At 45.1% G+C, this 13,333-nt stretch overlaps 1 protein-coding gene across 1 annotated transcript in view; it reads left to right on the plus strand.

Annotated features, from left to right (window-relative positions):
• Positions 1-13,333, plus strand: part of LOC135542310 (kinesin-like protein KIF21B) — a 112,958-nt gene that overhangs the window by 46,512 nt on the left and 53,113 nt on the right. The window contains 1 exon segment of the mRNA XM_064969188.1: positions 12,833-13,055. Within this exon segment, the coding sequence (XP_064825260.1) occupies positions 12,833-13,055 (223 nt within the window).

Raw genomic sequence — 13,333 nt, forward strand, 5'->3', positions numbered from 1 at the left:
CCACCTCCCCGTCGTTGTTGGTAATCAAGCCCACTAAAGTTGTGTCGTTATTAAACTTGATGATTGCGTTGGAGGCGTGCATGGCCAAGCAGTCATGGGTACAGGAGGGGGCTGAGCACGAACCCTTGTGGGGCCCCAGTGTTGAGGATCAGCGAAGTGGAGATGTTGTTTCCTACCTTCACCACCTGGGGGGCGGCCCGTCAAAGTCCAGGACCTAATTGCACAGGGTGGGGTTGAGATCCAGGGCCTCCAGCTTGATGAGCTTCGAGGGTACTATAGTGTTGAATGCTGAGCTGTAGTCAATTAACAGCATTCTTGCATAGGTATTCCTCTTGTCCAGAAGGGATAGGGCAGTGTGATGGCAATTGCATCATCTGTGGACCTGTTTGGGCAGTATGCAAACTGAAGTGGGTCTATGGTGGCAGGTAAAGTGGAGGTGATATGATCCTTGACGAGTCTCTCAAAGCACTTCATGATGACAGAAGTGAGTGCTACGAGGCGATAGGCATTATGTTCAGTTATCTTTGCCTTCTTGGGTACAGAAACAATGGTGACCATATTGAAGCATGTGGGGTCAACAGACTGGGATAGGGAGAGATTGAATATGTCCTTAAACACACCAGCCGGCTGGTCTGCACATGCTCTGAGGACGCTGCTAGGGATGCCGTCTGGGCTGGCAGCCTTGCGAGGGTTAACACATTTAAATGTCTTACTCACGTAGTCCTTGTTAGCGGGCCGCATCGGTTGCACTGTAATGTCCTCAAAGCGGGCAAAGAAGGTGTTTAGTTTGTCTGGAAGCAATACGTCGGTGATGCAGTCAGTCGAGATGCTCTCGATGGTGCAGCTGTAGAACTTTTTGAGGGCCCGTAGTGTGCTTTCTTTTAATAGTCCGTGTCCCATTCCTAAGCGGTAGCTCTAGCCTTTATCCCAGAGTGGATGTTGCCTGTAATCCATGGTTTTTGGTTTGGATACGTTCTTATAGTCACTGTGGGGACTACATATTCTATACACTTATTGATGAAGCCTGTGACTGTCGTGGTAAATGCCTTCATACTATCAGATGTATCCCGGAACATATCCCAGTCTGTGCTAGCAAAACAGTCTTGTAGCTTTGCGTCTGCTTCATCTGACCGCTTCTGTATTGAGGGCATGACTGGTACTCATCTGTTTTGAGCTTTTGTTTTGTTTGTTAACAGGAAGCAGGAGTCGTGGTCAGATTTGCAGAAGGGGGGCCGAGGGAGGGCCTTGTATGTGTTTCTGTGAGTAGAATAAAAGTGGTGTAGAGTTTTATCTCCCTTAGTGGCACAGGAGACTTGTTGGTAGAAGTGAGGTAGGATGGTTTTAAGTCTCCCCGCGTAAAAAGTCTCCACCCACCAGAAACACTGCCTTTGGGTGAGCGGTTTCTTGTTTGTTTATGGCCCCATACAGTTTGTTGAGTGCCAGAGTGGTGTTGGCTTGGGGATATAAACTCACTAGATGAAGAGATAGATGGATTAGTTAGTCTATATCAGGCATCCACATCATGACTCAGATAGGATAGACAGAGATTGAATTATCTTTCTCACAGTTTCCCTCACAGTTAATCTTATTTTTATTTTATTTTCTTAAATCAAAGGTTATTATATTAGCTGAAGAGCATACCTTCGGGTGTGTGCTTGTTTGTCTGTGTGACATTTGCAGTAGTAATCAATGTTATGGGTCAGGCCTCTCGACTGGAGCAGCAGTGTGAGCTGACACTGTTACACGGGTCCAGCTGAGCCCTGTGTGTGTTTGTGTGTGTTGTATAAGGGGTGTCAGTTTTACTAGACCCCTGAGCATTCAGTCATGGTAAGATGTGCTTGAGTGTTGATTATTTAGGGGTGTGGCATTTCCTGTCCGGGGATCAGAGTTTGTGTGTGATCGTGGGTTGGTTCTTCTTCCCTCGTGGGGACATTTCCCACGTCCCCATGAAGACAAAGGCTATTTTAAGTTTAGGGGTTAGGTTTAAGGTTAGGGTTACAAATAGGGTAAAGGGTTAGGGTTAGGAGTTAGGGTTACAATTAGGGTAAAGGGTTAGGGTTAGGAGTTAGGGTTACAATTAGGGTAAAGGGTTAGGGTTAGGAGTTAGGGTTACAATTAGGGTACAGGTTTAGGATTAGGGTTAGGAGTTAGGGTTAGAATTAGGGTAAGATGTTTAGGTTCAGGGTTAGGAGTTAGGGTTAGAATTACGGTAAGAGGTTTAGGGTTTGGGTTAGAATTAGGCTAAGAGGTTTAGGTTTAGTGTTAGAGATTAAGGTTTAAGGAAAATATTGAATGGAAATTAATATTAGGTCCCCACGAGGATGGATGAACAAAACGTGTGTGTGTTTCACGCCCTGACCTTAGTTATCTTTGTTTTCTTTATTATTTTGGTTAGGTCAGGGTGTGACAAGGGTGGTTGGTTTAGTTTTTGTATTGTCTATGGTTGGTTGCATGTCAGCACTCATTATATATATATATATATATATAGCTTCACATTCGTTTTGTTGTTTTGTATAATTTGTTCAGTGTTCTCACTAACAGCTACCTTGGTCTCCTCGTTATGAAAGTGGAATTATCCACCAAACCAGGATCAAGCAAAAAGGCCAGAGGAGGCTGGTGGGAGGAGCTGTAGGAGGAATGGGCACATTGAAATGGAACGGAGTCAAACGTGGTTTCCATGTGCTTGATACCGTTCCATTTATTCCCTTCCAGTCATTACACTGAGCCTGTCCTCCTATAGATCCTCCCACCAGCCGCCACTGCTGCAAGCAACGGACATGCACAGATAGGGGGAATGCGCGTTGCCTACTTCTTCTTTGGGTTTAATGGCGAACTACACTCAAAAGGTGAGGTGTCGCCACCAACTGGACGGGGGTTAAACATTTACAAAAGAAAAATGCATTCCCTGCAGTGAAGGGAAAATTAACATGAATCCCCATACACTACAAAAAAATGATTAACAAACATATGTACATTCCCACTCCTTCAGTTCTTCAAGCACTCAAATTCCCTGCTCAGGCTCTGGGGCCTGAAAGGGTGGGACCGCAGGAGACAGTACTCCATGAAGCTCTTCAGAAAGACGCAGAAATTACATCGTTTTTCTCCTTGGCCAGTGTCTTGTACAACATATTGCGAAATCTCCTTTATAGTGGTCTTTCCCACACATCCCACATCTCAGCTTCTCCCATCTGCAGACACTTATATGTCCAAACATAGTACATGCTGGTTTGCAAAAGCTCTAACAGGAGTGCAGCTGGAATATATGTACTGTCAAACCAAATCAAATTGTATTTGTCACGTGCGCCGAATACAACTGGTGTAGACCTTACAGTGAAATGCTTATTTACAAGCCCTTAAACTGTGTTGTTGGTTAAGGGCTTGTAAGTAAGCATTTCACTGTAAGGTCTACCTACACCTGTTGTATTCGGCGCACGTGACAAATACAATTTGATTTGGATTTGATAGTACGCATATTCCAGCTGTACTCGAGTAGGGAGAGACTCCACATTAGAAAATAACTTTTCTCCTTCCGGCTATTAACCACATGAATCATCCTCCGTGCATCAACCACTCCTGGAATTTCCGTTAATAGAGCAGTGTCAACATCCTCCGAGACTCCCTTGGCAGGTGCCCTGCCCCGTAGCTCAAAGCATGATGGATATTATCCATCAACCAAAAAACAAGATATCAGAACTAGCCCATTTTTTCACGATCTTCACTGATTTGACTTTACCCAAAGCTTTCTCACACTCATTTTGCACAATTTTTCCATTCTTCTGGACCAAAGTCCATTCATCCTTATGTCCACTTCCCATGAGGTTAAAACTCCATATCCACCATCTCTCAAAATGAATTCATTAACGTGAATTAACCATGCACCCCTCTGGAGTGTTACAATAGGTTTCTCTGGACAACGCTGAGTAACTTTTGTGGACAGTTGTCATGAGAAAAGGGCAACCAGTGGAACACAAATAACATTGTAAATACCACCAATATTTATCTTCCCCCACTATTTGTACTACAACTATTTGCACAACACTTGAAATGTCTAACTTTAAAAAAAATATTTACTATTCATTTCTATTTTCTTTGGTTTACGTAAAATGTGTTCCTTCTCATGTTTCCCATGCCATAAATCCAGAGATGCAGTCATACAGGAGAGATGGAATGGAGAGAGAGAGATGCAGTCATACAGGAGAGATGGAATGGAGAGAGAGAGAGATGCAGTCATACAGGAGAGATGGAATGGAGAGAGAGAGAGATACAGTCATACAGGGGAGATGGAATGGAGAGAGAGATGCAGTCATACAGGAGAGATGGAATAGAGAGATTCACTTAAAAATAGAAAATAACTTTCTCCTTCCGAGAGAGATGCAGTCATACAGGAGAGATGGAATGGAGAGAGAGATGCAGTCATACAGGGGAGATGGAATGGAGAGAAAGAGATGCAGTCCATACAAAAGAGATGGAAGAGATTTTTTCAGAGAGAGATGCAGTCATACAGGAGCACATGGAATGGAGAGAGACAGAGATGCAGTCATACATGAGAGATGGAATGGAGAGAGAGAGATGCAGTCATACAGGAGAGATGGAATGGAGAGACAAGAGGTTGCAGTCATACAGGGGAGATGGAATTGAGAGAGATGCAGTCATACAGGAAGATGGAAATAGAGAATATTTATCTTCCCCCACTATGTAGTCATACATGACAACATGGAAATGGAGAGAAAAAAAATATTTACTATTCAGGAGCGATTTTCTGGAGAGAGAAATGATGCAGTCATACAGGAGAGATGTAATGGAGAGAGAGAGAGAGAGATGGAATGGAGAGAGAGAGATGCAGTCATACAGGAGCGATGAAATGGAGAGAGAGAGAGATGCAGTCATACAGGAGAGATGTAATGGAGAGAGAGAGAGAGAGAGATGCAGTCATACAGGGGAGATGGAATGGAGAGAGAGAGAGAGAGAGATGTAGTCATACATGAGAGATGGAATGGAGAGAGAGAGAGATGCAGTCATACAGGAGCGATGAAATGGAGAGAGAGAGAGATGCAGTCATACAGGAGAGATGTAATGGAGAGAGAGAGAGAGATGCAGTCATACAGGAGAGATGGAATGGAGAGAGAGAGATGCAGTCATACAGGAGAGATGGAATGGAGAGACAGAGATGCAGTCATACAGGAGACATGGAATGGAGAGAGAGAGATGCAGTCATACAGGAGAAATGGAATGGAGAGAGAGAGATGCAGTCATACAGGAGAAATGGAATGGAGAGAGAGAGATGCAGTCATACAGGAGAGATGGAATGGAGAGAGAGAGAGTTGCAGTCATACAGGAGAGATGGAATGGAGAGAGAGAGAGATGCAGTCCTACAGGAGAGATGGAATGGAGAGACAGAGATGCAGTCATACAGGAGAGATGGAATGGAGAGACAGAGATGCAGTCATACAGGGGAGATGGAATGGAGAGAGAGAGAGATGCATTCATACAGGAGAGATGGAATGGAGAGAGAGAGAGAGAGAGATGCAGTCATACAGGAGAGATGGAATGGAGAGAGAGAGAGATGCAGTCCTACAGGAGAGATGGAATGGAGAGACAGAGATGCAGTCATACAGGAGAGATGGAATGGAGAGAGAGATGCAGTCATACAGGAGAGATGGAATGGAGAGACAGAGATGCAGTCATACAGGAGAGATGGAATGGAGAGAGAGAGAGATGCAGTCATACAGGAGAGATGGAATGGAGAGACAGAGATGCAGTCATACAGGAGAGATGGAATGGAGAGACAGAGATGCAGTCATACAGGAGAGATGGAATGGAGAGAGAGAGATGCAGTCATACAGGAGAGATGGAATGGAGAGAGAGAGATGCAGTCATACAGGAGAGATGGAATGGAGAGAGAGAGATGCAGTCATACAGGAGAGATGGAATGGAGAGACAGAGATGCAGTCATACAGGAGAGATGGAATGGAGAGACAGAGATGCAGTCATACAGGAGAGATGGAATGGAGAGACAGAGATGCAGTCATACAGGAGAGATGGAATGGAGAGAGAGAGAGATGCAGTCATACAGGAGATGGAATGGATGGAAGTCATACAGGAGAGATGGAATGGAGAGATGCAGTCATACAGGAGAGATGGAATGGAGAGAGAGATGCAGTCATACAGGAGAGATGGAATGGAGAGAGAGATGCAGTCATACAGGAGAGATGGAATAGAGAGAGAGAGAGATGCAGTCATACAGGAGAGATGGAATGGAGAGAGAGAGATGCAGTCATACAGGAGAGATGGAATGGAGAGAGAGAGATGCAGTCATACAGGAGAGATGGAATGGAGAGACAGAGATGCAGTCATACAGGAGAGATGGAATGGAGAGAGAGAGATGCAGTCATACAGGAGAGATGGAATGGAGAGAGAGAGAGATGCAGTCATACAGGAGAGATGGAATGGAGAGAGAGATGCAGTCATACAGGAGAGATGGAATGGAGAGACAGAGATGCAGTCATACAGGAGAGATGGAATGGAGAGAGATGGAGATGCAGTCATACAGGAGAGATGGAATGGAGAGAGAGGTGGAGAGAGAGCGATGCAGTCATACAGGAGAGATGGAATGGAGAGAGAGATGCAGTCATACAGGAGAGATGGAATGGAGAGACAGAGATGCAGTCATACAGGAGAGATGGAATGGAGAGACAGAGATGCAGTCATACAGGAGAGATGGAATGGAGAGACAGAGAGATGCATTCATACAGGAGAGATGGAATGGAGAGAGAGAGAGAGAGAGAGATGCAGTCATACAGGAGAGATGGAATGGAGAGACAGAGATGCAGTCATACAGGAGAGATGGAATGGAGAGACAGAGATGCAGTCATACAGGAGAGATGGAATGGAGAGACAGAGATGCAGTCATACAGGAGAGATGGAATGGAGAGACAGAGATGCAGTCATACAGGAGAGATGGAATGGAGAGAGAGAGATGCAGTCATACAGGAGAGATGGAATGGAGAGAGAGAGAGATGCAGTCCTACAGGAGAGATGGAATGGAGAGACAGAGATGCAGTCATACAGGAGAGATGGAATGGAGAGACAGAGATGCAGTCATACAGGAGAGATGGAATGGAGAGAGAGATGCAGTCATACAGGAGAGATGGAATGGAGAGACAGAGATGCAGTCATACAGGAGAGATGGAATGGAGAGAGAGATGCAGTCATACAGGAGAGATGGAATGGAGAGACAGAGATGCAGTCATAATGGGAGAGATGGAATGGAGAGAGAGGAGAGATGCAGTCATACAGGAGAGATGGAATGGAGAGACAGAGATGCAGTCATACAGGAGAGATGGAATGGAGAGACAGAGATGCAGTCATACAGGAGAGATGGAATGGAGAGAGAGATGCAGTCATACAGGAGAGATGGAATGGAGAGAGAGATGCAGTCATACAGGAGAGATGGAATGGAGACAGAGATGCAGTCATACAGGAGAGATGGAATGGAGAGACAGAGATGCAGTCATACAGGAGAGATGGAATGGAGAGACAGAGATGCAGTCATACAGGAGAGATGGAATGGAGAGAGAGATGCAGTCATACAGGAGAGATGGAATGGAGAGAGATGCAGTCATACAGGAGAGATGGAATGGAGAGAGCGATGCAGTCATACAGGAGAGATGGAATGGAGAGAGAGATGCAGTCATACAGGAGAGATGGAATGGAGAGACATGAGTCATGCAGTCATACAGGAGAGATGGAATGGAGACAGAGATGCAGTCATACAGGAGAGATGGAATGGAGAGACAGAGATGCAGTCATACAGGAGAGATGGAATGGAGAGACAGATGCAGTCATACAGGAGAGATGGAATGGAGAGAGAGAGAGATGCAGTCCTACAGGAGAGATGGAATGGAGAGACAGAGATGCAGTCATACAGGAGAGATGGAATGGAGAGACAGAGATGCAGTCATACAGGAGAGATGGAATGGAGAGAGAGAGAGATGCAGTCCTACAGGAGAGATGGAATGGAGAGACAGAGATGCAGTCATACAGGAGAGATGGAATGGAGAGAGAGATAGATGCAGTCATACAGGAGAGATGGAATGGAGAGAGAGAGAGATGCAGTCCTACAGGAGAGATGGAATGGAGAGACAGAGATGCAGTCATACAGGAGAGATGGAATGGAGAGACAGAGATGCAGTCATAGAGGAGAGATGGAATGGAGAGAGAGATGCAGTCATACAGGAGAGATGGAATGGAGAGACAGAGATGCAGTCATACAGGAGAGATGGAATGGAGAGAGAGATGCAGTCATACAGGAGAGATGGAATGGAGAGACAGAGATGCAGTCATACAGGAGAGATGGAATGGAGAGAGAGAGATGCAGTCATACAGGAGAGATGGAATGGAGAGACAGAGATGCAGTCATACAGGAGAGATGGAATGGAGAGACAGAGATGCAGTCATACAGGAGAGATGGAATGGAGAGACAGAGATGCAGTCATACAGGAGAGATGGAATGGAGAGAGAGAGATGCAGTCATACAGGAGAGATGGAATGGAGAGACAGAGATGCAGTCATACAGGAGAGATGGAATGGAGAGACAGAGATGCAGTCATACAGGAGAGATGGAATGGAGAGACAGAGATGCAGTCATACAGGAGAGATGGAATGGAGAGACAGAGATGCAGTCATACAGGAGAGATGGAATGGAGAGAGAGAGATGCAGTCATACAGGAGAGATGGAATGGAGAGACAGAGATGCAGTCATACAGGAGAGATGGAATGGAGAGACAGAGATGCAGTCATACAGGAGAGATGGAATGGAGAGACAGAGATGCAGTCATACAGGAGAGATGGAATGGAGAGACAGAGATGCAGTCATACAGGAGAGATGGAATGGAGAGAGAGAGATGCAGTCATACAGGAGAGATGGAATGGAGAGACAGAGATGCAGTCATACAGGAGAGATGGAATGGAGAGACAGAGATGCAGTCATACAGGAGAGATGGAATGGAGAGACAGAGATGCAGTCATACAGGAGAGATGGAATGGAGAGAGAGAGATGCAGTCATACAGGAGAGATGGAATGGAGAGACAGAGATGCAGTCATACAGGAGAGATGGAATGGAGAGACAGAGATGCAGTCATACAGGAGAGATGGAATGGAGAGACAGAGATGCAGTCATACAGGAGAGATGGAATGGAGAGAGAGAGAGATGCAGTCATACAGGAGAGATGGAATGGAGAGAGAGATGCAGTCATACAGGAGAGATGGAATGGAGAGACAGAGATGCAGTCATACAGGAGAGATGGAATGGAGAGAGCGATGCAGTCATACAGGAGAGATGGAATGGAGAGACAGAGAGATGCAGTCCTACAGGAGAGATGGAATGGAGAGAGAGAGAGATGCAGTCATACAGGAGAGATGGAATGGAGAGAGATGAGTCATGCAGTCAGTCACAGGAGAGATGGAATGGAGAGACAGAGATGCAGTCATACAGGAGAGATGGAATGGAGAGACAGAGATGCAGTCATAGAGGAGAGATGGAATGGAGAGAGAGATGCAGTCATACAGGAGAGATGGAATGGAGAGACAGAGATGCAGTCATACAGGAGAGATGGAATGGAGAGACAGAGATGCAGTCATACAGGAGAGATGGAATGGAGAGACAGAGATGCAGTCATACAGGAGAGATGGAATGGAGAGAGAGAGAGATGCAGTCCTACAGGAGAGATGGAATGGAGAGACAGAGATGCAGTCATACAGGAGAGATGGAATGGAGAGACAGAGATGCAGTCATAGAGGAGAGATGGAATGGAGAGACAGAGATGCAGTCATACAGGAGAGATGGAATGGAGAGAGAGAGAGATGCAGTCCTACAGGAGAGATGGAATGGAGAGACAGAGATGCAGTCATACAGGAGAGATGGAATGGAGAGACAGAGATGCAGTCATAGAGGAGAGATGGAATGGAGAGACAGAGATGCAGTCATACAGGAGAGATGGAATGGAGAGAGAGAGAGAGATGCAGTCATACAGGAGAGATGGAATGGAGAGAGATGCAGTCATACAGGGGAGATGAAATGGAGAGAGAGATGCAGTCATACAGGAGAGATGGAATGGAGAGACAGAGATGCAGTCATACAGGAGAGATGGAATGGAGAGAGAGAGAGAGATGCAGTCATACAGGAGAGATGGAATGGAGAGAGAGACAGAGATGCAGTCATACAGGAGAGATGGAATGGAGAGAGAGACAGAGATGCAGTCATACAGGAGAGATGGAATTGAGAGACAGAGATGCAGTCATACAGGAGAGATGGAATGGAGAGAGAGAGAGAGATGCAGTCATCCAGGAGAGATGGAATGGAGAGAGAGAGAGAGATGCAGTCATTCATGAGAGATGGAATGGAGAGAGAATAGGGGTGTGTCTGGTCTAGTGACTAAACTCTCCAGTGTCATGTCTGTTGTGTTCTCTGACCTACTGCTGCTTTGACTTTCAGAAGTTAATTAAAAATATTATCCTTTTACAACCAAATCCAAATCCATTATGGTTGAGTGCTCAGTAAGTACCGCAGAATGTTCTGAGTATTATCAGATGGGTGTCTCCAAGGGCAGATAAAAGCAGGAGGAGAGGGACAGAGATGGAAGGAGAGAGATAACTGGAAAAATAACGTGAGCGAGAGAGAACGCAAGGAGAGGAGAATGAACGACCCTCAGTCCATTCACGTCCACAGCTGCATCACCAACGCTCCTGGGTTTCTATTACGTTGTGATGACGGTAACACATCTACATCCATGCAGTACTTTGTGTAGTCGGCTTCAAACTCAACCAGATACTGTTTCAGAACGAGATACTCTAGAAAGACACAGGATGGGTTCCAATGGCAGCATGGCCGTAAGAGCCGCGCTGTTCAGTCTCTGATTGTGCAGCTTCCTCTTTGTCTTCTCAAGAGTTCTTCCCAATAGGCCTGCTAATGTATGTACATATATTGGAGGTAGTGTTTTTGAATGTGGTGTGTATTTTAATGTTTGTTAATGCAACTAGAGTACCAGTCAAACGTTTGGACACACCTACTCATTCCAGGGTTTTTCTTAATTTTTACTGTTGTCTGCATTGTTATTCGCACACATATGGAATCATGTAACAACCAAAAAAGGGTTGAACAAATCAAAATGGATTTTATATTTGCGATTCTTCAAAGTAGCCACCCTTTGCCTTGATGACAGCTCTGCACACTCTTCACTATTATTCTAAATACCGAACGGTTCCCTATGATTCATTTTGACTGGTACTGTACTTTCTAATCCTCTCTCCCTAATGCAGGTCTGTAGGCCACTCTTCTGAGCCCTCAGTCTCAACAAACTGCTGCAGTCAGCACTGGGGGAAGGTGTGTGTGTGTGTGTGTGTGTGTGTGTGTGTGTGTGTGTGTGTGTGTGTGTGTGTGTGTGTGTGTGTGTGTGTATGTGGGCACATGTGTGAATTGAAATGTGTGCAGCTGCTCATATGGATAGAACATGGGAGAGAGACACTGGTGTGGTCTCAAGTGGGGGGGCTTATCTCTATAGGGGGGAGTTTCTGTGTGTGTGTGGGGGGAGGGGGGGCGGGGGGGGGATTACCTCCCGAAGGGGGGTTAGGAGGTTAGTGGGGGAGATACACTACTGATTTTGCCTGGCCATGGATTTGACCAGATTTAAAATGATTAGCTAATGATCTGCACTCCACATTATCTAGTTCAGTTCAAGTTCTTCATCTATTTTTTTTAGGCTCATCTTCAGTAATAGCTTGTTGGAATGCTCCCAAATGTGTTTTATATAACAAAGTACCAACATCTTACCATTTCATTGGGGGGGGGGGGGGGGGGCTTTGAATCACAAATGACTGTAAGCGAACGAGTGATGTGGGTTTGGAGCAATACTGGATTCAATCAATACTTTGGAGCAATACTTTGGAGCAATACTTTGGAGGAATACTTTGGAGCAATACTTTAGCTGGATGCCAATAGAGGTGAAAGGAACACCACACACTTTCCCCCCTTTCTCACTTTTCAATACAGTGGATAAAAAGGGGTGTGCCAGGTGTTACTCTCTGCCTGAAAGAGATCAATTATGCTAACAAAGGTATCATGCTCTGCTGGCACATTGTAGAACAGATGTCCACAGGCAGAAAGTGTACAATGTAATAATGTGCAGTGTAGCCCAAAGATATTGCTTTTATGTTGAACTTTCCTATACCACTTATGTGAGTGAGGGGGGATTATTACATGTTTTACTCTGAACACTATTTTTGCAAACATGTAGCCTTGTGCACTTGATCGATGTCTACTATAGTGGCCACTGTAGAGCAAAAACAGAATGCCTGTTTCTACTTTAGCATGTTTTTCTACTTTAAGTGCAATATTTAGTGTGTGGTCACAAGCGTTCTATTATAAAGGATGTAATGGCTAACTGCAATATCAGTGTATTGTTTTTTTTCTCCCAAAACTTGAGTGTCATTTGCAGTAAAGTCTAGGCAAGAAATAACATTGGATTGCTTTCTTCACATTTTGTAGCTGTGAGTTAGGTTCACGTTAACCATTTTTTATTTTACACACACAGACTGATCATGCAGATCATATTCTTTGTTGTTGAATTAGTTCAAACCTGCATTTACCCCTAGCAGGGATTTTCTTTTGCATGTTTCAGTGCAGAAAAAGAAGTGTCATCTTTTTGAGCCCTCAGCAGTTTGAATCCCTGATTGTTTTGGAACAACGTTTGAAACTTTTAACTGTAGCTTGACCATGATGACCACTGTTTTAACCCCCCGTTGACCCCATGTCTCTCTTCTCTCCTGTGTTTGAAGGATCCGTCCCCAGATGGCGAAGGAGAAGATTGAGGGCTGTCACGTGTGTACGTTGGTCACGCCCGGGGAGCCCCAGATGTTGCTGGGTAAAGACAAGGCCTTCACGTACGACTTTGTGTTCGACATCGACTCAGCCCAGCAGCAGATCTATGCTGCCTGCGTCCACAAACTCATCGAGGGCTGTTTCGACGGATACAACGCTACGGTGTTTGCCTATGGACAGGTACTGTGAGAGAGACACACATACAGGCCTCTTTACACTACATTACTTTGATGACACATACTAGTCCCAGGAAATATACGTTTGTCGTGTAAAGAGATGACTCTAGATTATTTTTTTCAGAGATGTTAACTTAATACCTTAATTGGAGGAGGGGTGGTGAGGTTGGACGGTAATAAAGGAAATATATTTTTTTAAGGTGTGTGTGTGTGTGTGTGTGTACGTATATTGTATATATACACTACCGTTCAAGAGTTTGGGGTCACTTAGAAATGTCCTTG

This window comes from Oncorhynchus masou, chromosome 6 (assembly GCF_036934945.1).
Source record: "Oncorhynchus masou masou isolate Uvic2021 chromosome 6, UVic_Omas_1.1, whole genome shotgun sequence".
Classification (NCBI taxonomy): Eukaryota; Metazoa; Chordata; class Actinopteri; order Salmoniformes; family Salmonidae; genus Oncorhynchus; species Oncorhynchus masou.